Here is a 15,551-nt window from a genome sequence, read left to right on the forward strand (position 1 = left end):
AGCTTATCCCAAGAAATATGTTTGTCTTTAATAAGGTGCCACAGAACCCTTCGTTGTCCTTCCTTTCTAAGTGTTAATTCCTACTAGAGCAAGCCTCATGGCACTTGCTTTATGGAATTTGTCTCAGGACGCCTGTTATTCTTAAATTAATTACATGCCGAGAAATCTCTTCTAGAAATTGGTTAACAGCATTCACGACACAAGAGAGAAGGCAGACGCTCTTTCACATGATTTCCGGACCCTTCTTTTCGCCGCTCCACCGCCACAAGGTAAAGTCGCCCCCCCGCGGCCCCGCCTCTTGCGGAGGTCTGTCACCCAGACCCCGCCCCCTCCCCGACGCTCGGGCTTGCTCCTCCCTTCCACAGGGCTGCCGTCTCCCGTTCGCGCATGCGCAGTGAGCGGTCCTGTGCCCTGCTGCTCACGCCGGTGGAGTCTCGCAAGCGGTAGGGACGAGATCCACCCGGGAGGGCAGCGGGTCATGGAGCTCGTGGGGGCGCAGCAGCAGGGGCCTGCCGGGCGGAAGAGGGTGCCCAACCGGGACAGGCCCACGGCCGAGGACGACGCCCTGAACCAGATCGCTCGCGAGGTGAGGGAAGCAGGCAGGCAGGCGGGCGACGGTGGGCGGGGCCGCCGGCCTGGCGGTGAGTGTGTCCGTGCCCCCGCGCGCCCCTCCGGTCCTCCAGCCGCTCCTTCCCCGGCGGCGCGGCCCTTCCCCTGCGGGGCGCCTGCGAGGGCGCCTGGGCGGGGGGAAGGAAGGGTCGGCTGGTGACAGCCGTTGGCGCCCTCCCCCTCCGCCCAGCTGTCGCCTTCCCCGCCCTGCCACCCCCTTCCCCTCTCGGGGGGAGCTGTCAGGTGTCGCCGCCCCTCGCCGCCCTTCCTTTCCCCTACCCACAGTGACTTCCGGAGAAGGGCAGCGCTGCGGGGCTCGGCGGCGGCGCGGGCAGGGAGGGGCCGGGCCCAGGCCAGCCAAAGTTAAGCACTTTCACGCCCCGTTAATTTCAGTGGCTGTGAGCGGAACACATAGCCGCTGAAATCGTTGGCAAGTGGCAGTGATGCAGTTTGGCTGGGTTATGCCTGTATCTAAAACGTAGACCTGTTCAGTTTCAAGGCACTGCTGTGGTGAACTGTTCATATCTTAGCTCTGCGGATCTAGCTTGCCTCTTGCATTCTGTGACCTTTTAGCTCCATTTCTTTTTCTCTCTCTCTACCTGTTTATGTAGCCTGTGCCAACTGATGATGATACATCTGATAAAGTACACTTTGTCCAAGAAGCTGATGCAACAGTATATTTGCTGGTTTTTAAAGCAACCATCAAAAATTATTTTGGTTTTGCATCAAAGATAAGAAGAGGGTCATAGCGAGGTTGCTACTCCTGAACTAGCTCCTTTAGCTTTCTCTTTAATTGCAGCTTCATCTGTATCAAGTAGCAGGTAATAAAATTTGGCTTTATATCAGGAAAGTTGTCACTTGCTGATTTCAGCATATGAGATCTCTGGAAAGGAACAGTTGTGTTTTATGATGAGTTGATAAGCCCAAGAGGAAAGGAAGGTATGAGAGATGCTGTCGGTAGAGAGAGCCTCCAAGTTTTTAACAACTTTTCCCCAACAGCAATAACAAGCCACCATGTATCTATATTGAGGTGGCTTAGGTGTTCTCTGCTGCTCTTACTTATCCATCCCTTCTTCTCATCTCTTTTTCCATATATCCTGTGGGGTTGGGAAAGAAAGATGGAACCTCTCTTTCTGAATTATTTCCCAAAGATGGTTATACCCATTTCCTAGCGGATTCTAAGACTGTTATTGTATCTGTCTAACTTTAGTTATAACATACAGTATTGGAAATGGATAATTTATAACCTGTTATATACTATTACTCTATAGCTATAGTTATATGCTATTAGCCATATCTCTTCAATAGGCTCATTATAATATACACAGTTATATAGTTGCAGATATAAATTGCAGCAAATGATATCTTCTTAAGTTTGGGTATTTTCTCATAAGACTTATTTTAACATCAGGAGCCTTCTGTAATAGAGTGTTAAGAGTCAATGGTTGATAGTATGACAAGAGTATTAGCTATATTAAAAATACTTGTACTATGTGAACTTGGTTGTTAGAAACATTGAATAAACTTTGTCTTTGACTGGTAGTAAACTAGTAGTGATTATAGGGTTTAAGGTAAACAGTTAAGCCACTTCTAATAATACTGTAGTAGACAAAAGCAAACACTATTTATCTGCTTTTTGTTTTTTTAATGATAATTATGTATTTTGTGTACAGGTACATATTTTGGTAACTATACCATGGCATGCTACTTTAGGTAGCAATTTAATTGCAGGAAAAAGCTATTAAAGCAAAATTTGCAGGATTCTTCCATGTTGGATAATTGAAGAATCTTCTAAGTAATCTGAGATTATAAATCTCAGGCACAATTATATTTATGTAAAGTTGGCTTTCAAGTGTAAAGAAAAAAGAACTCTGTGTGTAGGCTTTTAAATAGTTCCTAAAGAAGAGTTTATTATGGAGCTTTTAAGAAGTATAATTACATTTGGGATATATTGGTTCATTCAGATGTAACACCAACCCCTTTTTTGGTGTTAAGACTATGAGCAGCTTGGTGTTCACTTCCTCTGTGTTTTCCTCTGAGTATTCTGATTATGGTATACTTCCTCTGAGTATTCTGATTATGTTTTGTGTAAAGCTGAGTTTTGTTTGGGATCTTGGTTTGTGGACAGCAATGGCTTGTGCAAACCACAGCTTACTGGCCTTGAGACAAAAAATGGGACGCTATGGTTTGAATAGGATGTGTGAGGAATCTTTTGGGGGGTGGGAATCCATTCGATTCTCTGGGCTCAGCTCCCCAGACTCCAGTCTGTTTTGTGGTGGCCCTGAGTCTGAGTTCCTGGTGAGTGTGCCCTGTGTTTGTAGAGCACTTGCCAGGAATTGAGCCCCATGTGTAGCACACACAATGCCCCTTTCCTGTGTGTGCCACTGCCACACTCTGTTACTGGCTGCAGCAAGCGGGGATTAAGTTTGGTTGCTGGGAGTGGCAGCTGGCATGGCTGCTTGCAGCATTCCTTTCTCACATGCACTGCTGTTGCCACTGGCGGCAGTGAGTGTGGAAGAAGGTGGGGTGCTGAGAATGCTGCCTGCCACACCCAGGCACAGCAGCCCTCTTCTGCCTCCTGCCGCTGCTCCTGACAGGGAAGTTTGCTAGTTGTGCAAGGGGGATCTGTGGACCTCCTCTTGGCTAGACTTGCTTTGCAGAGCCAGGCTGAGCATAAGAGGAAGTCTGTGGATGCTAGAGGAATGGACTCTGCAAATGTTCGTCCCAGCCCTAGATTTGAAGACAGGCCCCTTTTAAGAGTCTTAGAGACCAGGCAAGCAGATGGTCACCTCTCATCTCATTTCTCTGTCGATGCCATTTCGTCAGCTGGAAAAAATAAACCAAATATGCACAGAAACCTTTCACATACCATTTAAATTCGACGACAGAAGGACTATGTTAAAAAATTTTCTCTAAAAGAGAAAACCAAAAGCTCTATTAGATTAACTTGCTGTGTACAGCAGTTATTCAGTCCTTCTACATATGGGATCCTCCTTTGATGTTTCAACTAATACAAACACCACTAAAGTTAAAAAAAAGTTTATACACAATACCAGGGTATTGTAAAAGTTATATTTTGCCCACTTTTTCTTGGCATCAGATGAAGTTAAGGATTGTCAAAACTAATTTTGCTTAGAAGGTGCCATTCTGTAGAGAGAATAATTAATGAAGACAGTCTTGACTGCAAAATTGTTGGCTAATCTAATTTTAATAAAGGATAATTTGGAGAATGGGCAGAAGTAGATAGTATTTGGAAATGTTTCAGTTTTCTTAATTGATAATTATTTTCAAAATACTATGTGCTGTAGCCTTTGATCAATTATATTCATCTGTAATATTAAAGAATGGGATGGATTATTTTAGTTCAGACAACAAGAGAAATTGGAATATATTTTGGAAAAGCTCTCACTAAAGCTTATGTATCCCTTTTAATGCTTTCTGAATTTGGGAAAAATGGGGCAAGCTTGCCAGGAAACCAAATGAAGTCACAGCTTCTGTGTAAGTGCAGAAGTTTTTCTAAGATACCATAGAATGTTTCCACCATGAACATATGCTTGGCAGTTATTTTACAGTCACTTATTCCATTTGGGAAAATGTATTTGTGTCTCCATGCTTTTGATCTTCCTAAGGTATGTCTAATTCAGTCATTTGGTGACAAAAGGTCATCTGTAGGTCATCAACTCCAGTAGTGGAGTTAGTCTTATGATTATTCCTGTTCTGTTCAGAGAAATCATGTGGGTTCTGTAAAGAGGCAGGAATGTGAAAATGCTTGTCAGTCGGTGTCAGTTAGCAGTGTTGATGTTGCTCTTCCATATATAAGGCCTAGGGCAATTGCTTCTATTGCACCACCTCAAAAGGGAACCATTTTGTATGCCTGTTTTTCCCCCCTTGCCAACAGTCTTTTTGATAGGTTATTTTTCCTTGTTGAGATTGCTCTGTTTGTGCTGGAAGAAACTAAAAATTAAAATATTAATAATTAAAAATAAGTGGTTTGACACAAAGCAGAAATGGAGGCTCTATGTATTTTGAGGAAGGGAAATAAGAATCACATAAGTTTGAGTCTCATACTGCTTATAATAGCAAACCATCTTTTGGCATTAATATCTGAATGTAGACACCATGGGCTTATTTATATGGCTGTGAGCAGGTCTGAACAACATGCAGGTTCTCTAGCATGGTGAAAACATGTGCTTTCTGATTTGGGCATGTCACGTAATGGGTTTTCAGTTTCAGGAATGCAGTTAGAATCTGTCTACTACTACTGTGGATGTTGTTACTCCCTCAAGAGAGTACAGGTATCCAGTTTCCAAGTTTATACTCCCTCAAGAGAGTACACGTTTCCAATTTCCAGCTATTTTGAGCAAGTGTAATAATAGCTTTGATAAGGCAATGATGATCTGAATGCATTGTTCCCAAACTTAGCAGCTCTCTGTGGGTTAATGAGAGTTCGGGTAATACTATTCTACTGTAATATGTGGGTACATTCTCAACATATATCTTTTAGAAATTATTAAAAATTGCCATCATTCAGAATTTCCATGTGACTGCTATAATGATTATAATGTATACCAAAGAACCTGAATTGGCAGTCAGGTTAATCCTAACCGAGTTTACATACATTTGTTTTTCCTAGAATATTTTATTTATTTATTAATATCCCACCTTTCTATACATTGTGTCCAATGCTGTTAAAATAGTTTCAAATAGCTTCATGTGGTTACCAAATACCAAACAAAATGGGTATAAAGAAAAGGGCATAAGAAACAGGACACTGAGAAAGCCCTGAAGAAACATCACCCTCTATGAGGGCTGGGCGGGCTGCATGCTGAGGATGTTTGGGAGGCTGCAGGCTTCTGCCTTTTTAACAGATCAATAACTTTTGAGGGCCTATTTACAAAGTTGGTTAAGTAGGCCCTAAACAATTTCTGATCTGCTAAAACTGCCTACTCCTATTTTTGAAGAAGCAAGACTTACAGCTATTTTTGATTAAACAAAAACAGATACTTCTGATTCTTTCCTTGGAAATGCATTGGGAGGCTAGAGGAGAAGGAGTTAACAGGCTTCTGCAGGTAACAAACAATAGATTAGGTTATGTTGGCTTTGGTTGAAGAATCTCCTTCATGCAGAGGTCCACATCCATTTGAGTAACCTTCTGGGGACCACATGCCAGCAGTGAATGGCACATCAATTCACACACAGAAACAAATTTTTTCTTTGGCCCAGCCTAGGTACTGTCCTCTGTGTAGCACAAAGGCTTGAGAACCCCATTGGGAGATGTTGCTGCATGCAGGGAGGGGTTAGTTCTCATCAGTCGCTGCAGGTCCCCACTTGTTCCTGTTTGGTACTGCAGTTTTGAAAAAAGTCTAGCATTGGCTTCAGTGGAAGTCTGAAGCCTACCTGCTATGGGATTGGGCTCAGGAGGCTCCATGTAGCCTGACTCGAACCTTTTGGAAGAAGCTCAGCTATTCATGTAATAAATATGCTCTTGCCTGAGTATTCACTTTTACTGTGATGGTGATTTTTGTAAGGCATACAATAAATTTAGTAAAGTATATGCAGATGTATCACAAAAGAAGCCATGTTGTAAAGCAGTATGCATGTATGTGCATGCACACACTCTGCCAGAATTCAGCAACTTACCCAAATCAGTGAAAATATCAATCTAGTATTAATATGGTGAAAAACCTCATGAAAAGCCCATTTCCTTCTTCTGTAAAACAAGCCTGGTATCTAATTTCTCATACTTGAGGTAAAGAGTAGCAATATAAGAAACAATGAATATAACAACATATTCAGGTGAATATGAAGAATCTGTCTCATACAGTTCACTTAAATATAGCACATTAAATCATAACTTCTATCACTTATATTTATGGTCTTGTATGCACTAAGGATATTGGATTGAATCCAGGATTTGCCTTCTGTGGAAAGTTGCACTGACCCAGTTTATGAGGACTCTTTGCTTCTTGTTGTCTTATGGCTCGCTGCATTCAGCAGAGACCCCCAACCTTCTTGAGTAGTATTCTAATGGGGCTGGAGGGACTGCCATGAGGAAGAGGCTATGAGAGGACACGTTACATTGATCCAAGCCTGTATTTTTTTTAAAGAATCTTTTCGGTGAAGTTTGTGTTGTGAAACTTCCTTATAGGGTTTTGTTCTGAAGGTGTGATGCCTATAAAGAAATTGGCTAAAATCCAGGATTTTTACAGTGCATTATTTGTGTAAATTGCACAAAAATCAGATAGGGTTTATGTACTTCTGCTCTTGATATGTGTTTCAACTACAGGATGTGAGAACAGTTTAAAGAAGGAAATAAGTATGAACAAATAAGAGGAAACTCTGCAAAATATTGACATTGCATGAAGTCTTACTGCATCAAGCTCCAACACTTAATATTCAGGAACAGTGTTCAGTGGGGAATTGCTTTTCCAAGTTATTCTTGTACTAATTTGTAAAAATTAGGGCAAACAAAATTGATGGGTCTTTAGTGATATAAATGAAGGCTTTGAAATTTCTCTGCAAGAATATTAATTTATTAAAAGCTTTTCTATCCCGTCTCCTACAGAACGTCTCGGGACAGATGACAATAAATTTTCACTTATCTGCTTTTAGAGGTTCCTTGGAGTATCTATATGTATCACTAGTTATTTGAGGACATATTTTTAAGTGCACACATGTGGCTGAACATAGAAGAGATCAAAATTTAAATGAAATTGTAGTGGGTTGTAACAATTGCTGCCTTGTGTGGCTTTATGTAACTAAACAACAGGGAGACTTGTGTCTGTATCATTGTATCTTTACACTTGACTTTTCAATTGTTAGTTAGTTAGTTAGTGTTGGATTTAACCACTTTTATATTTTATCAGAAACCTGTATTGATGCTCATTACCAGGAAAGGACTCTGTGACAGAGCATATGGGTTACATGCCCAAGTCTCAGGTTCAATCTCCAGTTGTGAGGTGTTGTTGTCAATCTAAGAGCAACTGCAGTATAATGTAGTTTTATATGTTAATTGAGCTGCTAGCATTTAGATCACTAGAATTCTTGTACTGTTCCCTTGGGGTTTGTGAATTTCAATTGAGTTCAGTCCCTTCATATACACTCTCCCTACTTCAAGCCATTTACTCTCATGACTGTAGTTTGTAAAAACTGAGTAGTAAAACAAAGTATTACAGTAAAAATGATCAACTCTTGCTTGACTATACAATGCTATACAGAGCTCAGACAACCATGTAAAAAGGGTAGTGCTATAAAAACAGCCTCCCAGATTTTTAAAATCTGAAATCTTCTGCAGTGATGCCTTTACATTTTTTTTACAATCTCTCAGTTTCAACTTCACTTCTGCATGTTCTATCATACATACAGGAAGGCCAGTTTACACTTTTTGAGACTGGTTTCATGTCCGCATATATAGTAATACAAAACACATTTTTGCTCTGCAGAGATGTTTGGTGCAGTTCAGTAATGTGGCTGTATTCCAGCATTCTCTTGTTCACTTATCAAAAGATCCCATTCCTTCCATTGAGTGAATCAGCTGCCAAAATGGAGAAGCAAAAATTGTCATCTTTTGTATTCAAGTACAGCTTGAACAGGCTGGCTGACACATGCTATGACCAGCAAGGGTATAGTATTTGATACTTTTTTACTCTAAGTTTTGGATTCACAAATTTGAGTGATTGGGGGGAGGCCACATTCTAAAGTCCTGAAGTACACTTGCACGAATTAACAGAATGGATTGTGCCATTATATTCCTGTCCCCAAAAGAGGAGATGCAAAATAGTGCAGCAACTATAGGAACATTGCACTAATTTCCCATGCAAACAAAGTGATGCTCAAAAGTGTTGGAATAATACCCTATATGAAGTAAGAAATGCTGGATGTCCAAGCTGGATTCCAAAAAGGAAGATGCATATTGAGATCATATTGCAAATATATGTTGACTACTGGTGCACACCAAAGAATTTCAAAAAAAGATCAGTTTGTGCCTTATAGGCTACAGCAAAGCCTTTGACTGTATCATGAGAGGCTGTGGATGGTCCTGAAAGAAATGGGGGTGCCTCTGTACTTGGTTGTCCTGATGTATAATGTGTATCATGGACAAGAAGCCGCAGTTAGGATAGAATATGGAGAAACAGAATGGTTTCCCATAGGCAAAGGTGTCAGACAAGAATGTATTTTCTTTTCTTATCTGTTCAAACTGTATGCAGAACATACCATAAGGAAAGCTGGATTAGAATCAGAGGAAGGAGTGAAAATTGGCCAAAGAAACATCACTAATGTAAGATATGCAAATGATACCATACTACTGGCAGGAAGCAGCAATTATTTGAAATGACTCCTGATAAAAGTGAAAGAAGAAAGTACAAAAGTGGGACTGCAGTAGAATAATAAGAAAATGAAAGTCATGTCTACAGAGGAATGATAGAACATGATACTGATACAATCAAAATTGTGAAGAAGTTTATATACCTCGGCTCAGTCATAAATTCAAAGGGAGACTACAGCCAAGAAATTCAAAGACAACAGAGGCTTGGAAGGACAGCAGTGAAGGAACTAGAAAAGATAATCAGGAGTAAGGATGTTTTACTAGAGACCAAGGTCAAATAATTACTGAATTTCCAATCACAATGTCTGGATGTGAAAGCTGGGGAGTGAAGAAAGCTGACAGGAAGAAAAGTGTTTGAAACATAGTGCTGGAGGACTTTAGACACATCATGAGAAGGCAGGACTCCCTGGAGAGGACAATCATGTTAGGGAAAGTCAAAGGCAAAAGAGAAAAGGGAAGACCAAATACGAGATGGATAGAATCGGGACTGACATGGACAGGACATTTTGGAGGGCTTTCATTCATAGAGTCTTCATTAGTTGGAGATTACTTGACAGCACATAAAAACATCAACATTGGGCTACTTGGGACTGCAGATGGTGCCTCCTGTTGCTCTGCCAAGTTGAACATTTTGTGCAGCTAGAAAACTGGTTCACTTGCTGAAAGGTTTCTTACATGGGAAAGCATCCACAGTGGTGTTGTACATATTGGCTGAAGAGGTACGGTCCATTTTAACAGGCCATTTTATTGAAAGAGACTTTAATAGTTCAACTTTCTGTGGAGGCTTTATGAGCCTCTTCTACAACATAGTATAGTGTGGGAACCTTTATTGGCATAAGAATACAATACAGTACAAATCTGGACAAATATTCTTAGCTGCAGTCCTTGACCATGTTTGAACATCTTATTTATTCAGAATTATCTTATCTTTCATGTTCTATATGTCTTATGCAGACATCCAGCCACTACTAGAGGGTATTCTGAAGCTCCTCTGTGTGTGATTTCCAGCGTTATGGTAAAGTAGCCACTCTTGGGATGACACTCGACTAATTAGTATCACAGGATACACTCAGTATTGTGATAGGAAGAGATACCTAGATAAACGTTGAAGTGTTGCAGTAAGGTTATACATTTTAACCTGTCCTATTTTTAGTCTCAACAGGAACAGTTACTGCTTCACAAATCTTATTTTATATATTATTTTCCTGAATTGTGCATGTTAAACTGTATGTGTATTTCATTTCTATTAAACAGTTCTCACATAGTAGAGGGTTGTGACCTGTTCACCCCTGTGGTGAAGGGCAGGACATGATCCAGAGGGGCAAAGCTCAAGGAACCAGGTTTCAGGTTGGATGTGAGGAAGTACTTCCTAACGGTAAGGGTACCTAGGATATGGAATGGGCTTCCATGGGAGGTAGTGGAGGCCCCATCAGTAAAGGCATTCAAGGGTTAGGGTTTGGACAACCCCTTCTTGGGTATTACATGAGCAGAGTGGCTGAAGCTGGGAGTCAGCCTAGATGACCTGCGAGGCCCCTTCAGACTCACTATGTTTCTATGTTTCTATTCTTGGGGTGTTAGAAACACTGAAAAAACACTTTCTTCACCGGCTGAGTGTTCTAGTTAGCAGCTTTGCCAGAGGCCTAATATATAAGATCCCAATGCTCATGCTCATGCTATAGGCTTTAGAAATTTGAAAATATAATACATTGGATCAATACAATTTTAGTTGTACTTGATCCCATTGAAATCAATATTAAGGCAACAATCCTATCTATATTTACCTGGGACTTAGTTCTGATGAACTCAGTGTGACTTACTCCTTAGTAGACATATATATATATTCCTAGTGTCACAGAAATCCCATTAATTTCATTAGGGATTGAGATTTTGTTAATTTTCAGCAGTGCAATGAATTTAAAATGTAATCCTAAGTAAGACTGAGGAGGAGGAAACTGATGGAACTGCCATTTGATTCCAAGCCTTGCTGACCTGTACTGGCCAGAGCAGAAGCAGTGGGAGGGCAGGGAGAAGTTTCCCAAGCTTTCCAGCCAGCAGAGAGCCAGCAAGATGTGGTGGTGAGAGTGCTGGAGTGGGCATCTGGGAGATTAGGGTTCTTGTTCCCCACTTGGCTATGAAAGCTCACCGGGTGAATTTGAGCCAGTCATGAGCTCTCAGCCTAAGCTACCTCACAAGATGGCTGTAAAGTGGAGCAGAGGAGGATTGTGTAAGTCACCCTAAATTCCTTGCAAGAGGAAGAATAGTGGGAAATTAGTACAGTGTAACATCATCATATGATTCTATTTCACACCTCATCTCTGCTGAAAGCCTAGAGGTGTTGTAGTTGAGGGGCCTCTCTTGGGGTATTGGAGTGGCTTTGGGCCCAACATAGCCAAAGCTGTCTCTGAGCTGCTTGTAGTCCCATCCCTGGAGCACCTTGTATTGGAGCCTTACATTTGTTACTGTAAGTGGGAACACAAATGCCAGTTGCTTTGTGTCTGAGGAGCTTTCCACAGGGTTGACTTGAGCTCCTCTTACCAGGCACAAGAATGCTTGCATTCCATCTTAACTATCCAGTTGGTGGTTCTGGTGGTTAGGATTAATCTGTAAATCTGAATTCAATCCAGTGCATTTACAGTTGGCTTTAATTTTTCCTTCCTGTTTGGAACTTGGAGCTCTTGCTTAGTTCCAGTGACTTTCTTGCAGTATAACATGATTTAAGTGATTGATCTTTAAATCAAGTTTACTGTATAGTAATTTTCTTTCTGACAAAAAGTACATACTATTTCATTGCAACTGAACAGAGCCTTAATGTTCTATAGGAGCATAATCCAAAACTTCATAGGTTCAGTGAATGATCCTAGTGAAATATAGAATGTAATCTCCTGGAATTTAGTGTTTGTGGTGACTTACTAGTATACCAAGATCCTACATTAATAAATAATTCAAGGCTAATTGTTTCACATTTTTAATATTTAACCTCAAATGTCAGATATTAGGCCTGATCTTGTGGCCATGAGGGTTGCAGTACAGAGTAAGTTTCAAATACCTGTAATTTATAAATTTGACCAGTGTGGATATGTTATCTTTCATTGTACTTTATGCTGTGAGGGTTCAGCCCTAAAAAGTAGCTAGATATACCTTACATAAAGTTTTCAGAATGCTCAGCCTGTGCTATTGTAAGTTTTTCTTCTATTCTGTAATACATATGAGAAATCTTTTACTAAGGTAAATAGTATTGTGAGATAAAATGTGAACTTAAATACATTGACCTGTGCTTTCAGATGTCTTTTAAATAATTTATAACTTGTTCTTGGACCAGAAATGAGATAAATACAAATATTTTATTAATGCACAAGAAAAAGAGATTCATTGAACTCTGCCTAAGGTAGAAAAGCAGGCTGTGAGGCACTGTATATAATCTGTACTAGATGGAAATGGTAACAGAACCTTAAAATAGCTTCTCTGAAATAGCAACTGTTACCTATTGTCTCTTAAACCACTTTTGAAAGAATTGTAGTAAGTTGCAACAGAATAGTAAAGAGAATTTGCCATGACAATCATGTTGAAATGTTTGGTGCTTTTCTTCATAAGTACTGAAAAAGAATCACAGGAGAAAATGAATTTATGAATTGTCATTCTGGTTTGGATTGTTCCTACTTGTGACTGCATATGAAAGTTTTAGAAAGCCCCTGCGTTTGTTTCATTCATGGCATAGACATAAGAAACGATACCCAAGTTTAATTTTAGGTCAATTGATTACTAACTTTCTTCACACATAAAATAATATAAATAAAATATTATTCTTATTCAGAAATGAAATACTACTTAGTATCATTTCTCTCTCTGCTTTCGAAAGTTGCAGTACTAATTATGCTTTTCTAACAGGCTGGCTCTCAGTCTTGCTTTCTTGTCTTGTAAAATTTCAGCATTAATTTCAGTAGGGAAATTGGTAGCTACAGCTTTTGGAATATGAACCAGGAAACAGTGCATAAAATTCTAGCAAAATCTAGAGAATCCATATGGATTGGTGGGAAACATACACATTCAAAAATAAATAACCCTAAATAAATAAAATAGAAAGAAGAATTGCCCAATAATCTTACAGAAAATTCTAGAAGAGCATGATATTGTTAACGGATTAATGGAATTCATTTACCGAAGCGTTTAAATATTGCATGAATATACAGCTTCGTGCTACATAATTAAAAACTAATCCTTATTCCATGATGAATAACCTTTGGACTATAATGTATAATAAATAATAAAAAGCATTTTATTTTTTAAAATCTGTTTTAAATATAAGTTCTCCAAATAAATAAATCTTAAAAATCAATTTTTTAAAATATCATTGATTTTATCCACCCTGGTATTCAGGGCAGATCCTGTTAGTTCCTGAAAACTTCATGGAAACCAAGTCAAGTTAGATGTGACTGGTTTTTTATGTTCACACATGTTCAATTAGGAGGTTAAACCAAGACACTGGGGGTTCCTTTAAATGGGATCTGTTACTGGAGAAAGAGTGCTTCAGTGGAGTTCAAGCAGAATTGTGTTTGTCCCACAGGGGGACTATGATCTTATCCAAAATGCTAGCTCTGTAGACTGGAAGTTCCCCAGTGGCTTTCAGGAAATCATTTGGACAAATCTCTGTTTGCAGGTGGAATAGTCAAAGTAGTTTGTTCCCCTTTGCAGGAGAATCTCTTTGACTAGATTTAATTAAGAAACAGTGTTATACATTCTGTTGTTTTCATAGTTAATCTGGTTTCATCTTCAGTGTAAGTACCAGGAAGGCAGAATGATGTTTGTTTAAGCAAATGAAGAAGCTTTCAGGGAATATCTCACTTTATCCCTTTACTTGCATTCCTTTACCTGAAGGAACAGTGGGATTCACATTGACTGCACTGATGGTGCTGCAGAGATTATAACCGAAAGAGGATCATACAAGGATCAACAATACTGGGAATGTAACTTTACCTCCCTCTTCCTTCCTATTGGTTGTTGCTGCCTATCTGCAGGAAGATTTTTGAGTTTGCTGAAAGATTTCCTAAGAGGGATACATGAGCGTGTGCATATACAGCACTTTGAAGGAAGCTGCTTGATATGGACATTCTTCCATGCCTGCGTCAACTTATGTGTCACAGATCCCAGGGGGCAAACTTGAGACGGCTTCTAGCTGCCAAGCACTGAACAAGGACGGGATGTAGGAAAATGTCTGAAGCTGGGTTATTTTAAAACTGTGTCTCTCTATATATACTTACGTAGAATCATGAAAGCTCTAGAACTTGAAGTTAAAATGCCCTCCCCCCACCCCCCCCACCTGTGTGAGGCAGTCTGTGGAATGGGAAATCTGCAGACCCAAAAACCCAACTTGCAGAATTTGATTTCCTTTTCTTATAGCTTTGCTAACAACGGGAGGAAAATAGTCAAGCAACTTTAGTTAATAGCCCAAATGGCAAATTCCAGAGGCATAGTTCTCCCAAAGTAGGGCATTCTAGAGTAGAAAGTTGAGTCTCTGAATGTGAACTAGAGAAAGAGGTGGGGTCAGAATGCTCAGTTGAAATGCTGGGGTTAATGAGCTTCAGGATAAGACAAGCAACACTTGAGAAGCCAGACTACTTCCTTTTTTGGGAAGACAATTTAGAACAGGAAGGGTCAGAGAAGGAGGGGTATGCCTTTCTCAGCCCAGTGGTTTGTCATCAATTCAGACGAGCAGACCAATTAACTAACATGTGGCATTGCCACCTACTGCCCTACAAGCAGTGTGAATCTCCCTTAGGGTGGAGCTAGCCCTTTTGGAGGAAAGGAAGGAGGGTGGGTTCAGTTCAGAATCAACCCCGGATATGAGCAAGACCTAACTGCACAACTAGAGAGATCATTAATTTGACGGATTCTTCTTGTTAATGACTTTCATATTGCTCTTAGTATTATAAAACCAGTCCTGACTGGCCAGTTTAATTCAGTAAGGTTAGAGGTCTTTCACCTTGATCTGCTGACTGATTCCAGAAGGTGGCGCTGGGGGATTATGCCTCTGCACCATGGCAGCTTTGCCATGGAGTTCCGCAAGGTTCCATTTTATCCCCCATGCTCTTTCACATCTACATGAAACCGCTGGGGGAGGTCATCCAGGGGTTTGGCTGCAGAGTCACCAGTACATTGATGACTCCCAGCTCTACCTCTCCTTTTCATCCAATCCAGGTGAGGCAGTTGCTGTCTTTAACTGGTATCTGGCTGATGTGATGGACTGGATGATGGCTAATAAATTGAGGTTTTATCCTGACAAGATGGAGGTCCTGTTGGTAGGTGGTTTGGCTTTCCAGGTAAGTAATCTTTGTCCTGCCCTAGATGGGGTTGCACTCCCCCTAAAGGACAGGGTGTGCAGTTTGGGAGTGCTTCTCAATCCAGAGCTGTTCCTGGAACTCCAGGTAGCTGCAGTGCCAAGGAGCGCTTTCCTTCAGTTTTGGCTGGTTCATCAAGTGTGCCCGTACCTGGATGAGCAGAGCCTAGCAACGGTGACCCATGCCCTGGTAACCTTCTGGCTGGACTACTGTAACACGTCTCTATGTGGGGCTGCCCTTGAAGATGGCTCAGATACTTCATTTGGTCCAAAACAGAGCAGCCA

The 15,551-nt window shown here is 40.6% G+C and overlaps 1 protein-coding gene across 24 annotated transcripts in view; it reads left to right on the forward strand.

Moving 5' to 3' along the window:
- Positions 1-372: 372 nt before the first annotated feature.
- LRRFIP1 (LRR binding FLII interacting protein 1) overlaps positions 373-15,551 on the forward strand; it is a 121,390-nt gene continuing 106,211 nt past the window's right edge. For 22 of the 24 annotated variants that reach the window (XR_006414884.1, XM_044431765.1, XM_044431743.1 and 19 more), the window contains exon 1: positions 373-586. Coding sequence is in view for 21 of the 24 variants with exons in the window: in XM_044431765.1 (XP_044287700.1) it covers positions 479-586 (108 nt within the window). In the remaining 3 variants the exon portion in view is untranslated. Of the gene's footprint in view, positions 587-1,405; positions 1,431-15,551 lie in introns of those variants that run through there. The other 2 variants (XM_044431750.1, XM_044431751.1) reach the window with 2 other exon arrangements.

The sequence above is a fragment of the Varanus komodoensis genome, unplaced genomic scaffold, assembly GCF_004798865.1.
Source record: "Varanus komodoensis strain SLA01 unplaced genomic scaffold, ASM479886v1 scaffold23, whole genome shotgun sequence".
Taxonomy (NCBI): Eukaryota; Metazoa; Chordata; class Lepidosauria; order Squamata; family Varanidae; genus Varanus; species Varanus komodoensis.